Source organism: Hyperoodon ampullatus, assembly GCF_949752795.1.
Source record: "Hyperoodon ampullatus genome assembly, chromosome: 10".
Taxonomy (NCBI): Eukaryota; Metazoa; Chordata; class Mammalia; order Artiodactyla; family Ziphiidae; genus Hyperoodon; species Hyperoodon ampullatus.
In genome coordinates, this window is record NC_136923.1 from 71,582,196 (window position 1) to 71,598,261 (window position 16,066).

Consider the following 16,066-nt stretch of genomic DNA (forward strand, 5'->3'; position numbering starts at 1 on the left):
TAGGTTATTACAAAATGTTGTGTATAGTTCCCTGTGCTCTACAGTCTGTCCTTGTTGGTTATCTATTTTATATATAGTAGTGTGTATACGTTAATCCCAAACTCCTAATTTAATAGATAGATAGATAGGTAAAGGGAAGGAAGGATCAAATCCCTTTGCATGAATAACCTGAGGTTTGTATATATTGTAGAAAAGATGCATAATTCTTGGATTGTATAGGGCAATATTTCTTAAAATATCTTTGGTAGAAAATAATTCTGTAGAAAATGGTTTGAAAGTTCTGTGTTCAGATACATTTAATAAATGCTAGCAAACATTTTTTTTAAAGTGTCACAAAGTTCATAAAGAAAGAAAAAGTGGAGCCAGTAAAAAACTCTTGAGTGATGATTAAAATGCATCATGTCTTATATGAGAGGCCAGCTCAGATGGCTGATTTATTAGCTAGATCGTTAGGGCTTAGGAAATAAAGAAGTGTTCTCCTTGGGTAACCTTGGCTTCACTAGGAACAAGTTACGCCACATTTATCTTTTTTTTGTTAAGGTTCTAGAACTTGATTCAAGGGAATGCCTTGGATTGGGCGTATTTGGGGGTCCACAAGGACTTAGGAAACAATCTCTTGGGGTGTCTTTAAGAAATGAGGGCTAGGGCTTCCCTGGTGGTGCAGTGGTTGAGAGTCCGCCTGCCGATGCAGGGGACACGGGTTCGTGCCCCAGTCCGGGAAGATCCCACATGCCGCGGAGCAGCTGGGCCCGTGAGCCATGGCCGCTGAGCCTGCGCGTCCAGAGCCTGTGCTCCGCAACAGGAGAGGCCACAACAGTGAGAGGCCCGCGTACCGCAAAAAAAAAAAGAAAAAAAGAAATGAGGGCTAGATAAGCACATGGGTTCATGGGTTCAGAGCTGGTTGAAGGACTGTCCCCTGAGACTGTTAATGACGACTTCTTTGGCATTCCCAGACAAAGTAGGTACGTCATCTGGGCCTGTTGCTATCCTCGCTGTGGTCAACATTTTTAGCAATGGTGTAAGTACAGACCATGGAGACATTTTGATCATTCTGTTAATGACCCAGATCTAGGAGAAACAGCTAAGAATCATGACTCAAAAATACCTTGACCCCTTTGGGTGTATTACCCCAAAGCACTGAAAGCAGGGACACAAAAAGATAGTTATACACATTCATAGCAGCAGCATTCACAATAGCCAAAAGGAGATAGCAACCCAAGTGCCTGTCAAGAGATGAATGGATAATCCAAGTGTGGTATATGCATACAGTGGAATATTATTCAGCCTTAAAAAGACAGGATATTCTGCTACAACAAGTATGAACCTTGAGGACATGATGCCAAGTGAAATAAGCCAGGATAAATGCTGTAGGATTCTACTCACAGGAGGTACTTAGAGTAGACAAATTCACAGGGACGGAAAGTAGAATGGTGGTTGCCAGGGGCTGGGGGGAGAGGGAAATGGGAAATTATTGTTTAGTGAGTACAGAGTTTCTGTTTTACAAGATGGAAAAAAATTCGGGAAATGGGTGGTGGTGATGGTTGCACAACAATGTGAATGTATTTAGTGCCACTGAACTATACACATAAAAATGGTAAAATGGTAAATTTTGTGTTCTATGTATTTTGCCACAATTAAAAAAAAATCTTGACCCTAAACCTGTGATGTAATATTCAATAAGGATAAAGGCAGAATCTTATTTATATTCAAAAAATTAGGATATATTAATATGAGGAGAATACGGCTGGGCAGCAGGGTGGTGGATAAGCAATGGTCTCTCTAGTGAACCCGCCCAGATCTGAAACCATGTTTAGGAACCATTGGTCCAGGATCATTTGGCCCTTTCAGGAAGCCCATGTGCAGATAATTGGGCTTAACCTACCTGGTAGCTGTGTGACATCAATGACTAGGGCCAGTGTTCAGCCTCATGCTGGCCACCATAGAACTAGGCTCTCCCAGTGGCAAAGACTTAACCCTTTCTGTTCCAACAACCACCCAGCTGTTGGGTGGCCCTCAGTTCTGATCTCTGGCCATAGTGGTGTCCTCTGTTCTTGGTCGGTATGGAAAGCAGATTTGACCAGATTCCCTTCACTCTTGGCTGAACACCATTCCAATGATCAGCCCCATTTCCTTACTGAGGGTTCACTCTAATGGCTCCCCCAGCTCACCCCTCCTTCTGGATGGGTGGGTGAACCCACGCCCTGTTGATATTTCACATTCATCCAAACATTCCTGGCTGCAACAGACTGGGCAGAAAGCTGTGCAAGCCTTCCATCCTCTGTTCCCATGGAGGCCCCCACTCCAGGAGCCATGCCATGTGATTAGCTCGGTGTCTCCCCTGCCAGCTGACTTCAGCTCTTCCCTCCCCACTGGATGACACCTTTAAAGCAGGTATCCCCAGACCCTGGAGTGAATCAAGTGAGCAAGGGATCCCTGCTGGAAACTGGTCTGCAGGGAACCAGAGGACAGGGAACAGGATTCCCATCTGTACAGTCAGAGAGAGGGTAGGCTGAGTGCCAGCTCTGACCTCCTGGAAGTCACGTTCTGTGACGACAGCCCTCCTGTCTTCTCTAGGGGCACAGAGGGAGAATCTGAAAGTGTTCATGGCTGTGGGAGAAGGAAGGGGCTTGGCTATTGGGCTGAAGGCTCCTGACAGTTGGGCAACGAAGCCATGGTGGCAGAGTGGCCACATCCCTGTCCACCTGGCTGCCGTGCCTGACCACTCTGTGCTTTCTGTTCTACCCAGGTCACCATGAGGACCTAGGGCATCTGCCTGCGGACTGTCCCCCCAGCTGGCAGTGACCATGGCCCCCCGCAAGAGGAGCCGCCATGGCCTGGGCTTCCTGTGCTGCTTTGGGGGCAGCGACCTCCCTGAGATCAACCTCCGGGACAACCACCCCCTGCAGTACATGGAGTTCTCCAGTCCTATCCCCAACCCAGAGGAGCTGAACGTCCGCTTTGCAGAGCTGGTGGTGAGTGAGGGGGTGGGAAGGGAGGGGGGTTGGCAATGGGGAGGGCCACGGCTAGAGCAGGCAGAGCCAGACAGAGGGCAGGGGCCCATGTGCTGGCATCTTCACCTGCTGAAACTCTGCTTGGGGCTGAGGTGAGCCCTGAGGACATTTCAGCTATGGGGGAGAAACAGAGTCACTCACTGGGGTGGGCACCATGAAAGGTGGACCTCCGTCATATCTCCACTGGATTTTAGACCTCACGGGGTAGCAGCAGGCTCCCATGAGAGCAGCAGGTCCACGCCTTTGTGAAATCAGGCAGTGAGGGGCCTCAGAGAACATCAGAGCACGTGGCACCTTTTTCTCTTCTGCTCACCGGAATTTCCCTGGGATCCTTTTATCTCAAGCACAGAAAGAAGAGACAGGGTGGAATTCTGTAGACGGACACTGGGTACCTCAGAACAGGGGATGATTTTCTTCTTTTCATTGAAGTATAGTTGATTTACAATGTTGTGTTAATTTCTGCTATACAGCTAAGTGATTCAGTCATACATATATATACATTTTTTATATTCTTTTCCATTATGGTTTGTCGTAGGATATTGAATATGGTTCTCTGTGCTATACAGTAGGACCTTGTTGTTTATCCATTCTATACATAATAGCTTACATCTGTTCATCTCAACCTCCCACTCCATCCCTCCCCCAGCCCCCTCCCCCTCGGCAACCACAAGTCTCAGAACAGGGGATGATTAACTAGAAACAGGAAGGTAGAGATGCCTGTATCACACCTGGAATGTGGGTAGGGTCTGGGATGATGACATCCCATGTCTAGCCTGGGGAAGACAGAAGCTCTATCGTTTATACTGGTAGCAGCTCTTCCTGACCCTCTGTGATACCCATTCAGGCCACAGCAGCACCCTGTGTGTGACATGTCATACTCTGACCACAGGAGACAGAACAGGAAAGAAGCATGATTCCTCCCTTGGGAGGTCTGATGGTGAGACAAAGCCTGCACACCAAAGAAAGTCCCGGATTGGGGAGGAGGACCCCTGCCCAGGACTCGGGCCTGAACCCTGGCAGAGAGCAATAAGCACAAGGTCACCTACCATTAGTTCTTGGTCACTCATTCTCATGGCTGGCCTGTAGAGAAACAAGGCAGTGTGATTGGGAACGGGGTTTCATACTTGGATTCGGTCATGGATGTATCTGATTAAGGCGATCCAGCTCTTCACATCACAGGACCACTATAAGATGGACCCACGCACGTGATGAGAAACAGTGATCCACCTTCCTCATCACATCAGCTTCAGGAAAACTCATTGTCGTGATTCATACCTTTCCTCAGGGTGGGGCCGGAGGTGGGAGAGAACAAAGCCTTTGCTGGCGTAGAATAGCGTTCGTAGCCTGATCCGTGTTAGTCCTGCAAGATCCGTTTTTTATGCAGAATACTACTGATGCCAAATATGTGGGTTTTCCCACACCAAGCAGTTCTCCAATTTTATACAGACATCAACTGGGCGTCCTACGATTTAACTCAATTCTGACATTTACTACCCAGGGTTAGCGCAGACCCCTCAGGTTAAGGGCTCAGATCCACGAGACAGCCCCCAACTTGAGACGCCAACCACAGGGGGTGGGTCCCAGCTTCCCGACACTTCTGTCCAATGTGGCTGCAAATCGGAGGTTCCCACCATCCCCTCGTCAGGTTTGATAATTTGCTGGAACTGCTCACTCACAGAACTCAGGGAAACACTTTATTTACTATTACCAGTTTATTATAAAGGATATTCTAAAGAATACATGTGAACAGCCAGATGAAGGTGTACATAGGGTTGGACCCAGAAGGGTAAGGCTCCTGTCCTGAGCACAGGAGTCTGCCCATGTGGAGTTTGGGCTTCCCCACCCTCGCAGCCCGTGGATGCATCCACCCAGCCGGAAGCTCTCTGAGCCTTGCCATTTACGGGCTTTTATGGCAGTTTCAACATGAAAGATTTTTTAACTTGATCTGTAGCCCTTCTCTCCCCAGAGTTTGGGAAGTGAGGCTGAATGTTCTAGGCTTCTAATCAAGGCCTGATCCTTCTGGCGACCAACCTCCACCTCGAAGCTATCTAGGGTCCACCAAGAGTCACTTCCTATCACCCAGGAAATTCCAAGGGATTTAGGAGCTCTGTGTCAGGAACAAAAGATATTCCTATCACTTCTATCATTCATGAAATTCCAAGGGATTTAAGAGCTCTAGGATAGGAGCTGGGAATGAAGATGAAAAATATATTTCTTGCATTATCCTGGGCAGGGACATCGTCTTGAGCAGAGCATGTGAGTTTTGAAAGAAGGACATGTCAAGGGGTGTTCCTTCCTTTGGCCCTTTTAGTCACCAAGTGTTTATTGAGCATTTTAAGTGGCAGGGTTTTTTGGTTTTTTTTTACAAGGTACTTTGGCAAAAAAGGATGAGTCAGACCCGTCTTGTCTGCAGGAAGACTAGCGTGAGGTATTGATCAAACAAATGAAAAATAGTTCTTGAGAGACTGCTGTGTGCTGGGCCCCGTGGGGCTGCCAGGGATTTAGTGACGAACCAACAGGAGCAGTTCCTGCCCCCAAGAACATGAAGCCGAACGGGAAGGCCAATCTTGAACAGTAGTGATAACGTGGTGGGTGTTTTGAAAGGAAATGTTTAGGGAGCTGTGGGAGTGTCTAGCAGGGAGCCTTCTTCTAGACTGGGGGTCATGGTGGCTCCCCTGAAAGCAGTGACACTTCCATTGAGATCTGAAAGCACAGCAATGGTTAGATAAGTGAATGGAGGTGCAGAATAGGGCCACAGAGTCCCCCGCAGAAGCAGCAGCAGATGTGAGAGTCTCAAGTCAGGAAAGAGCTGGGTCCTTTTGCGGGGAACACCATCACGATGAGAATAACCAAGGATTTTGGATTCGATCCTAAGGGTGATAGAAAGCCACCAAAGAGGTTAAGCAGGGGTTTGAGGTGATCCAATCTACTTTCCTCAAAAAAAAAGTAGGGTCCCTCCATCCAGGGTACCCTGTTGAAGAAGTGTTCTCTGTAGACCACTGGGAGGCTCTTGGTGCACTCCGAGCTGGGGAGGATGGTGGCTTGGACTAAAGTGTTAGCAGTGAGGATGGGGAGAAGTGGACAGATTCCAGAGCTACTGAGAAGGAAGCATAGTAGGATTTGTTGGGCTTGGTGAGTGAGCAGGAACCGGGGAACACCAGGTTTCTTATGTGAGGTTGTGGGTGGATGATGGGACCCTGTACAGGACAGGGTGTGCCAGTGGAGACCCAGACTTAGGGGACTGGGATGATGAATGCAGTTTGCATATGTTCTCTGTGCATCAGTTTCCTCACCTGTAAAATGGGCTGTTGCAAGTTTAATGAGTAAACCTTAAGCACTTAGGACAGTGCCTGGCACATCCTGACACTACATGAGTGTGGGAGGTACCTGAGGGTCACCAAAGTTGATCAGTATAGGAGGCACCTGGGTGCCAGGATTGGGAGCTCAGGACACTGGTGAGCTGGAGGTACAGGTTTGAGAGAGTTTAGGATCGTCACTGAGTCCTTGGGAATGGCTGTGAAGGCTTCACCCCGGGGAAGCATAGAGGAGGAGGGGAGGAGAGGACCCAGGACGGTGCCCTTTGGGACTTCAACGTTGGATGGTAGGAGAGAGGAGAAGTCGGGGGTCCCAGGAGGAACATAGAGTGAAGCAGGAGGGACTGCCCAAGACTGTGCTTGTCCAGGAAACCAGGGAAGAGAGACTCAGTAAGGAGTGGATGGTCCGCAGAGTCATGGGCTACCTGGGCCGAGCCAAATCGCCAAGAAAGGTCCTTTGATTTAGTGACAGAGACCACGGGTGAGAAAAGACCAGTGTGTCCATAGCCAGAATACAAGGTTGAACAGAACTGCTCTGGAGTTCAGGAAGGGAGAGGTGTTCTTACCTGGAAGGGGCTGTGGAAGGCTTACGGGAGGATGCTAACTTTGAGCTTGGGAATTAGACCAGGGTCCACAGGATGGGTGGGCCAGGAGGGCAGGCCGGGTGGAACTAACTGCATAAGCAAAAGTAGAAGAGATGCAGTTTGTTCTGGGCAGTGTCAGGTGCCCAGAACTCTATCTCTTTCTTTTATTTCTGATTCTGACCGTGGAAAGGAAATGCTTCAGAAACCCTGAGCAGGGTCTGGGGACATTCCTGGGATCTGAAGAGAGTGGTTCTAGGGAAGAACCTTCCTTTAGCATTAGATCTGCTGGAGTCTTTAGTTCGAAAGGCAGGTGACCCGATGGGCATGGTTTCAAGTTCTCTTTGAATGTGCCGTTGAGGATGGCAGCCACTGGTCACGTGGGACTGCTGACACTTGAAACGTGGCTGGTCTGAACCAGCATGAGCTGTAATGGGAAATCCACACCAGATTCTGATGACTTAGTTTGAAAAAAAGAATGTAAAATACCTCATTGATCTTTTTTTTTTTTTACATTGATTATATTTTGAAATGACCATATTTTAGATATTTTGGGTTAAATACAGTGTATTATTAAAATTAAGTTCAACTATTCCTTCTTAATTTTTTTAATGTGACCAGAACAATTTTTTAAATACATGTGTCTCACATTCTACTCCTATTGGACAGTTCTGATCTATGTGAAGGAAAGTCTAAAATGTTCTCGTTGAATAAAAGTAAAGGACAAACAGTGTAGATATTGATATTTAAGACCCTTGTACCTTCTTAGATATTACTTTCGCTATCACTTTAGAAAATGTAAAGATTAGTAATACTATGCTTTGTTTTGTCTTAATGTAAGTTTTGCTTTTATTTTATTTTTTTTTAAAAACCTTACAAGAATTGAACTGAAAAGCACATTATGTTCCCATGGCCCATTAACTATTTTTTTTGATGAGCCCCTGCATAACTCATGAATCACAGGAGAAGAATTTTCAGTAAGAGAACTTTTTTAGGGGCCATTCAGCACAGCCAAACCTATAAAATCATCCCAAACTACCGATAGAGTTACCCTAAATTTGATGATGTCAGAAACTGCTCAGTCCTGCTCCTGGGGAAGCGTGGGCCAGCTGCTGGAGCCCAGCCTGCGTGTGCACAGCCTTGTCTTGGTGGTGGTGCAGCTGGAGGGCTGTCCCTGGCAGGCACACCTCCATGGGAAGCAGACCTCCCGCGGCATGGCGTGCCCTTGTTGCCAGGAGAGTTGCTCAGCTCATCACCTTTACCAGGTCTCCTCAGTTGTGCTGGGACCCATGCTGAGGTTGGGGGAACCAGAGAATTTCTGGGGGAGACACTCGAAGGGCACAGAGACTTGAAGGGTGAGGGCAAAAACTGGATCAGTAGACTGATTTCCTTCTTTGTCAAGCCTTGATTTATGGTGTTGACAAGCTTAAGAAGGACAAGGAAGGAAGACAGGAAACTCCAGGCAAGAGGACTAGGGGCTAGCAAAGCAATGTGGGAGATGGGCAGGGAACAGGGGGCCTGGACAGGAGGAGCCAGGGACGGGGACAGGAAGTGAAAGATGCTTGGATAGAAGCTCAAGGGCTTGCTGCAAGGAGATGGGAGGATGGGGCTGAACTTCTAGAAAAAGAATTGCCCTGTCATATCTTTGATGCTCTTTGGAGGAAGACAGCAGGCTGAGGGCTTTAAGGGGATTTGAGGGAACTGTAATTTCCTGTAGGGCTGAATATTCGAAGGTCAACCATGTCTGGGTTTCAGACGTATTTCTTGTTGTCTTTGCAGGATGAATTGGATCTCACCGACAAAAACCGGGAGGCTGTGTTTGCACTGCCACCTGAGAAGAAATGGCAGATCTACTGCAGCAAGAAGAAGGTACCCTCTCTGATTCCCTTCTGCTGTCCCTCAGGGTCCACAGCACGGGCAGCCCTTGCCTCCATGCTTGCTCATTCATTTAACCAGTATTTATTGTACACCTGTCCTGTTCTAGGTGTTGGAGGAGTGACAGTGAATAAATCAGGACAAAAATAATCCCTGCTGTCACGGAGCTTACACTCAGGGACATAGGATTCTGGTTTTCAGAAATCCTGTAAGCAGGTGCCCACTGGGTTCCAGGAGTTGGTGCTGGGTAAGGGAGCTCTACGATAACAGGTCTAGGGAATTCCCTGGTGGTCCAGTGGTTAGGACTCTGTGCTTTCACTGCCGTGGGCCCGGGTTCGATCCTTGGTCAGGGAACTAAGATCCCACAAGCTGCGCGGCCAAAAAAACCTCTAGATTCCTTTCTTGTGCCTGTGCGTATGCGGGGAGGGTGTGCGCCCTGGGCCATACCTGGGGGTAGCTCTGTTGGAAGAACTCCATTTGGGGGAAGTGAGTGGTCTCTTCTGGACCTTTAGTGCCCCCCCTGCCCCGTCCCAGGCTGTGGCCCTGTCCCAGGGCAGCATGCACATCAGGGACACACACTGGTCTCCACTCTCCCCACCCTTTCCTCCCTTTCCTTCATTAAAAGATGTCAGCCCCCTGGGGTTCCCTGGTGGTGCAGTGGTTGAGAGTCCTCCTGCCGATGCCCCGGTCCGGGAAGATCCCACATGCCGTGGAGCGGCTAGGCCCGTGAGCCATGGCCGCTGAGCCTGCGCGTCCAGAGCCTGTGCTCCGCAACGGGAGAAGCCACAACAGTGAGAGGCCCGCGTATCGCAAAAAAAAAAAAAAAAAAGATGTCAGTGCCCTGATTGTGATCCTCCCTAGAAGGATGTGCCGGGCCGCAGCCAGGTCTTAATTGGGTTTTATCTCCTCCCCTCTGCTTTCCCAGTGGCTGTGCTTTCTGCTGTCTTCCTCCATCTCTATGTCTCTTTCCTTCATCTCTTTCTCTCTACGTCTCTCTTGCCTCCTTTGTATTTGAGCCTGTTTCTTTCACTCTATTTTTCTTTCCTTGGCCCACCTTCCTCCCCACCCCTCCACCCTCTCGTTTCTCAGGCTTGCAGCTTGTTCGCTTGACCTCAAGAGTGTATAGGTGTTTGGGAGCTAGGACCTGGCTCTTCCTGCACCTGAGGCTCAGAAGTCTCCCTCCTGGGAGAAGACGGGCAGGTCTGGGATGGTTTGGGGCTGTTTCTCCTTCGTGCTCCTTAAAGCCCATTCCTGGCTCTTTTATAACTCTTCTCACTCAGGATATTTGTTCCATCCCGGGCTCCATACTGGGCCAGACCGAGCTCATAAAATTGGTCACTATTCTAGAGTTGGAAGGAACCCAGGAGCAACCCAATCTAGTCTTTCATTCTACACAGGAGGCCAGGAAGGCCTAGAGAGGCCTTCACGCGAAGTCACCAGCCAGTCATGGCAAGTGCTGCAACAATGCTGGAATGCAGGCCTGCCAGAGTCTGAGGACCTGCATGCACTGCAAGCCACTGTCTAGTAAACTCCATGTGTATTAAGCACCTGCAGAATACTGTGCTCTGTGTTTAGGAATCTCATTGTGAGGAAAGCAGGTCTTTCAAAAGCTCAAGTCATGGAAGGGAGGGAGGGAGGGAGGGAGGAGAAAATTAATGTCAGGAGTAACTCATCCTATCTCATGGTTCTCCACTTTCCAAACTGATTTACTCTGGAGGTCCCTGACGTTGATCCCTTGTGCAGCTAAAGTAAAAAATGCACTAAAATGTAAGGACGTCTCTCGCCACCTTCCAAACCAAGTTGTGTGTCATCTCCCCACACACTTTCATACCCGCCTCTCTTTCCACATGGGACTTCCTCTTGTCTCTAACACCCTCCCCCTTTCTTAGCTTCAGTAATCTTGAGTAACTCAGCCCAGTCCTCTCAGACCCCCTACCCCAGCCCCTGCATGAGCCTTCTGTGTTAGATGTCCCCCACCCTGGGTTTCCATGGCCCACAAATGGACGTAGAGCACCGGTCACCCTGCCTCTGGCACAAGACAGACTACTACGTGGATGACTTTTTGTTCAGTACTTTCAGGGTTCAGTGCAATGATTGGCACGTAGTAGGTGCTCATTAAAGGCATATGAAGTGGCTAAATGGGGAGCCAGTGAAGGCAGGAAAGGATGTGTTTCATGATACGTTCGTTTATGTTCTGTGATCTCCTCTCTAAGGCGGAAGCTAGAATTTGGGGACTTCGGTCATATATATCCACGTGAAGTCACAAAGACCCGATCAAGGCAGGTTTCTCACTGATCTAAAATTTGGATTTTAAGAAACAAAATCATGAAGCCAGAGTGGATGAGGCTGAGGGATGCAGGGCAAAGTCCAGGCCGGCTGGCAGGCAGGTGATTCAACAGGAAGGTTCTGGAGGAGGTAAATGTTCATGCTAATTTGAAAGCAGGAAATTGGCAGAAAGCAGATGAGGGGGAACATCCAAATGAAACAGGGACAGGGACAGGAAGGAGGAGGGTATGTGTAATGCCCAGAAGCAGACCCACTGGCCGGAGGAGAGGACTGGATTTTCAGTCAGCATCAATTCTTGTCCAGTTCCCCTCATTCCTGCCCACACTTGGGGAGGACTTGAGGCTCTTGGGGCCTGAGGGCCAGGTCTCATCTGGGCTCTACCTCCCAGCTGCACAGACCCTTCCTCTTTCCAAACCCAGGGCCTTGGGAGTGTCTCTTTCCCTCCTTTTTTAAAGTTACAGTTTACTGAGTACCTACTATGTGCCAGGCGCTGCACCAAATGCTCTATGTCAATCAGTGCTTCCCAAACTGTCTGAGAGAAAGACCAAGTTTTTAAAGGTCCAAACTGTCACCGACAAGTACTTTTGTAAAATACAATGAGAATGATATTATCAGAAAAAAATAAAATTTGAAAAAGGAGATGTACAAAATATAAGCACACATTTTCATTAGATTCAACAGACTTAAAATTGTATTTTATTAAATAGAGTCAGAACAAATATAACAGGGAAAAAAAGAATTTATTTTTAATTGTATATATTGTTTGAAAGTGTATACACCTGCATGGTTTCTGCTCATGTCACTGGCTGGTCCTGAGGTTTGATGTCCACGATCTGCCTTTTGCCAAGGAAGAAATGGAAGCCTGGGGAGATTTTGTAACTTCCTCAAAGTCACCCCGTCTAGGCTGGGCTAGGAGATGAATCTGAATGCTGGCCTGGGACAAAGCTCAGGATCTCAGACTGTGGGCCTGTCTTGCTGGGGTGTCCATCCAGTCCTTCATCTTGTTCCAGGAGCAGGAGGATCCCAACAAGCTGGCGACCAGCTGGCCTGACTATTACATCGACCGCATCAACTCCATGGCCGCGGTGAGCCTCGCCCCTGTCCTGCCCCGGCCCTGCCTGGAAAGGCTCTGGGGAGAGTGGTCATCATCTTCCCCTGCACCCCACAGCCCACCCTCTCTGGGGATCAGCAGCTTTTCAGTTATTCTCAAGATTTTATCCTGATCCCTCCCGCCCCTGTGTGACTTTAGAGCCCCCCAAACCATTGAAACATTTATTATGTATATATCACACAGCCTTGGGAAATACTCTGAACTGATCATTCTCCCCATTTTACAGATGAGGAAAGTGAAGCCTGGGAATGGCTCTTCTCAGAGTCTGTCACTCTGTCTTAGTAAACCGTTCCCTGAGGCCTCAGCATTCCTGAGGCGAGGGCAGCCCCTGGGTCACCCTCGGGCTGGGAGTGGCAGGGAGCTGGGAGACAGGCAGCCCAGCGTGACCTCTGCCCCCTTCTCCGACCTCAGATGCAGAGTCTGTACGCGTTTGATGAGGAGGAGACGGAGATGAGGAACCAAGTCGTGGAAGACCTGAAGACGGCCCTCCGGACACAGCCCATGAGGTGATGTCGCCTTCCCTCACTTCCTTCCACGGCCCCTCACCCAGCGGTCCCCTCAGCTTCCCGAAGCTTCACGCAGACCTCGGCTCCCATCCCAGTCCCCTTGGCCAACTCCACTCTCCAGCATCCCCTAGAGCTCACTTTACCTCCTTTCACATCCTGGCTCCCACTCCCCCTCTGGCTGGGATGCTGCCAGAGATTGGGCATGTTGGGGAGGGGAGATGAACAGGGGAAGATGAGATCAACCTCAGATCCTGAAGAGAAACTGAAGGCAGGTGCTTGTTTTATTGGGAAAACAGAACAGGATGGGGGTGGGGGGTGGGCATACGGACAGGTACATAAGAAAGAGCTGTGCACGTGAGGGGCCCCCGCGCCAGAGGGGTGAGTGTGGGTGAGAAATACTCCAGCCACTAGGGGGCGATGTGGTGTCTCTGGATGACATTTCTCCATCTAGCGTGGGAGCAGGCAAGGAAGCGGGGGATGGGTGTCTCAAGGGCTGAAAAGAGCCTCTCCCCACGTCCCAGGCCACATTGTGAAAGGGCCCAAGAGAGCCACAGGCTCCTCTTGTGTCTGGCAACTCATTCTGGCTTGTGGGAGCCAGCTCTCAAAATTTTCAGCAGTTTTGCAAGCTGGTTGTTAAACATAGCTATGATGAAAATGTAAATTACATCAACTCATGATTAAATAAATGCTATCAAAAACAAAGGTAATTAAGTACTTGAAACTTATCACTCCTTAATTACCTGATGATTTGACTACATTTTACTGTTATGTATGCTCTTTACTGTTACATGTGCTCAGTGAGTTTACACCCACTGTGTGTGCCTGGTGGGAATACGTAAATGGTGCATCTCTTCCCAGCTCCATGTTCAATGACACACACTGATACTTTGAAATCAGCTATGCTGGCGGTATTTATACCATAGAAATTGGCAAACACCACAATCAGGCCTTCTTCTTTTTTGGGGGGGTTCACGGGCCTCTCACTGTTGTGGCCTCTCCCCTCGCGGAGCACAGGCTCCAGACGCGCAGGCTCAGCGGCCATGGCTCACGGGCCCAGCCGCTCTGCGGCATGTGGGATCCTCCCGGACCAGGGATAGAACCCGTGTCCCCTGCATCGGCAGGCGGACTCTCAACCACTGCGCCACCAGGGAAGCCCCAGGCCTTTTTCTTTTCTTTCTCTAGAGCTCCAGTTGTTACTAGCACAATGATCTTCGTGTGTGTGTGTGCGTGTGCACGCATGCACGTGTGTGGTCTAGGTTGACCCAGGAGCCTGGAAATAGCCTCAAGAAGAACGGGAGCCCCCTAATCCCTGCTTGTTGCTCAGGCGGGGTGGGGTGGGGGCCTGGTATGGGCAGGGGATGCAGGAAGGATGAGGAAGTCAGGAAGTAGAAGGGCTGAGGGGAGGTTGCCGGGTTCATCTCCCACTTCCATTTATTTTTTTTTTCCCATAATAAAATTCTGATTACAAAAGTCACACACAGTCATGGTGGAAATTTTGTGGAATATATAAAAGTGTAAAATAGAAAATAAATAATACCTATTTTTAACAATTTAAGAGTACATTCTATTTTTCTAGGCGTATTTCTTTAATCATGTAGAAATACAAATGCACTGGGGATCAAATGTACTAATTATATGTAGTGCTTTCCTCACCTTCATTTATGACATTTCCTCAGATCATTAATTATTGTTCTACTGAATCAAGGGTTTTAAGCCTCTGTGTGTGTGTGTGTGTATATGTATGTGTGTGTGTGTATGTATGTGTGTGTGTGTGCCATGATGACTTTGCCACCCAGATGAAACCTATTGACTGCTTATCAGAGTGATGTTGTTAAATAGTAAAATAGATAAAGTTAAAAATGAACCAATTAAATTGAAATAGTTACCAAGTTTTAAACATTTGTGAGATAGCAATAAATGTACTTCTTTATGCCTTAAATAATAAGAACTAGCAACCACCATAATTTTGAAGCCCTGATGAGTGGAAATGATATTTTGAGATACCTATAACAACTGTAATTAGAGATGAAAAAAGCTGTGATTTCTTTGTGTGACAAAGTCACAGATTCTGCTAATGCCACTATAGTTTATTGCCTACATTCATCACTGAAGGAAATGCTAAATTTCAGGTAGAGGTTACCAAAAATAAAAGTGTAATTTTCTTTTCCCATCCGAGTTCATGGACCCCTGAATGTTAGCCATAGACCCCTTAGGGGAACACAGATTCCAGGTTAAGAACCCCTGAACTAAAGGGTTTTTAATGTTTTTTGCTAACATTCAAGATAACTCAGATGTTTTCTTAGGGATCCCTTGAAGAGTGCCTTCCCCAGCCTTGATCCCTTGTTGCAGTGACTCTGATGGCTCCCATGTCTGCAAGTCCTCCTTGTTGTCTGACTGTAATTCTCTTAATTCCCATCGTGGTTGGTGATGAGTCTTCAGGTTTAACAGCCGCGATAATTATCCTAATAATTATCATGATCATCTGTTTCACATATACGCCTTCATAGCTGTGTAACCCACAGCCAACAACGTGCAAATGCATGGTATTTAAAATGCAAATAAGATCTGAGTCTTGTGAGGTGATAGGTTTTTAGCGCTTTAGATAAACTTTACAAGTGAACCAAGTGGCTACTGTCCGTGGGACACAGCGGTACCCAGGTAAGGGGGTAGCTGTTTGCAAAATGCATACAGAATAATATGCAACTGCGGGATGCCTGTTTTGCTGATGGCTCTGGTCTGGGCAGGTTTGTGACCCGCTTCATCGAGCTGGAGGGCTTGACCTGTCTGCTGAACTTCCTCCGGAGCATGGACCACGCCACCTGTGAAAGCCGCATCCACACCTCCCTCATCGGCTGCATCAAAGCTCTGATGAACAACTCCCAGGGGCGGGCACACGTGCTGGCACAGCCCGAGGCCATCAGCACCATCGCACAGAGCCTGCGCACGGAGAACAGCAAGACCAAGGTGGCCGTGCTGGAGATCCTGGGCGCCGTGTGCCTGGTGCCTGGCGGCCACAAGAAGGTGCTGCAGGCGATGCTACACTACCAGGTGTACGCAGCCGAGCGGACGCGCTTCCAGGTGCGGGGCTGGGGGAGGGCTTATATAAAAAGAGCTGAGGAGCCTTAAGAGAGGGGCGGTTTGGCTGGGAAAATTGACTCCTCACTAGACCGTGGGTTCCTTGAGACATGGAATATTGGTCTGCTTCATTTTTGTGGCTCAGTATCTCTGAGCCCAGCACCTGGCTCATAAAGGGGCTCAGTCAAGAAATATTGAATCGAATGCCATTGCTGGAATGGAGATTTTAAGCCCAATGCCTGGGCCAGTGCCTACTATAGGGACACTGGGACAAGTCCTGGGAACTCAGGCCATGCTATTCTCTTTT

General features: G+C 48.5%; 1 protein-coding gene across 4 annotated transcripts in view; it reads left to right on the top strand.

Moving 5' to 3' along the window:
* Window positions 1-2,804: 2,804 nt before the first annotated feature.
* The window catches only part of DAAM2 (dishevelled associated activator of morphogenesis 2), a gene marked incomplete at its 5' end in the record, with an annotated part of 45,916 nt that continues 32,654 nt past the window's right edge, over window positions 2,805-16,066 (top strand). For all 4 annotated transcript variants that reach the window (XM_079712114.1, XM_079712113.1, XM_079712115.1 and 1 more), the window contains 5 exons: window positions 2,805-2,972; window positions 8,686-8,775; window positions 12,078-12,152; window positions 12,590-12,684; window positions 15,429-15,762. In XM_079712114.1, coding sequence (XP_079568240.1) covers window positions 2,805-2,972; window positions 8,686-8,775; window positions 12,078-12,152; window positions 12,590-12,684; window positions 15,429-15,762 — 762 coding nt within the window. The remainder of the gene's footprint in view (window positions 2,973-8,685; window positions 8,776-12,077; window positions 12,153-12,589; window positions 12,685-15,428; window positions 15,763-16,066) is intronic.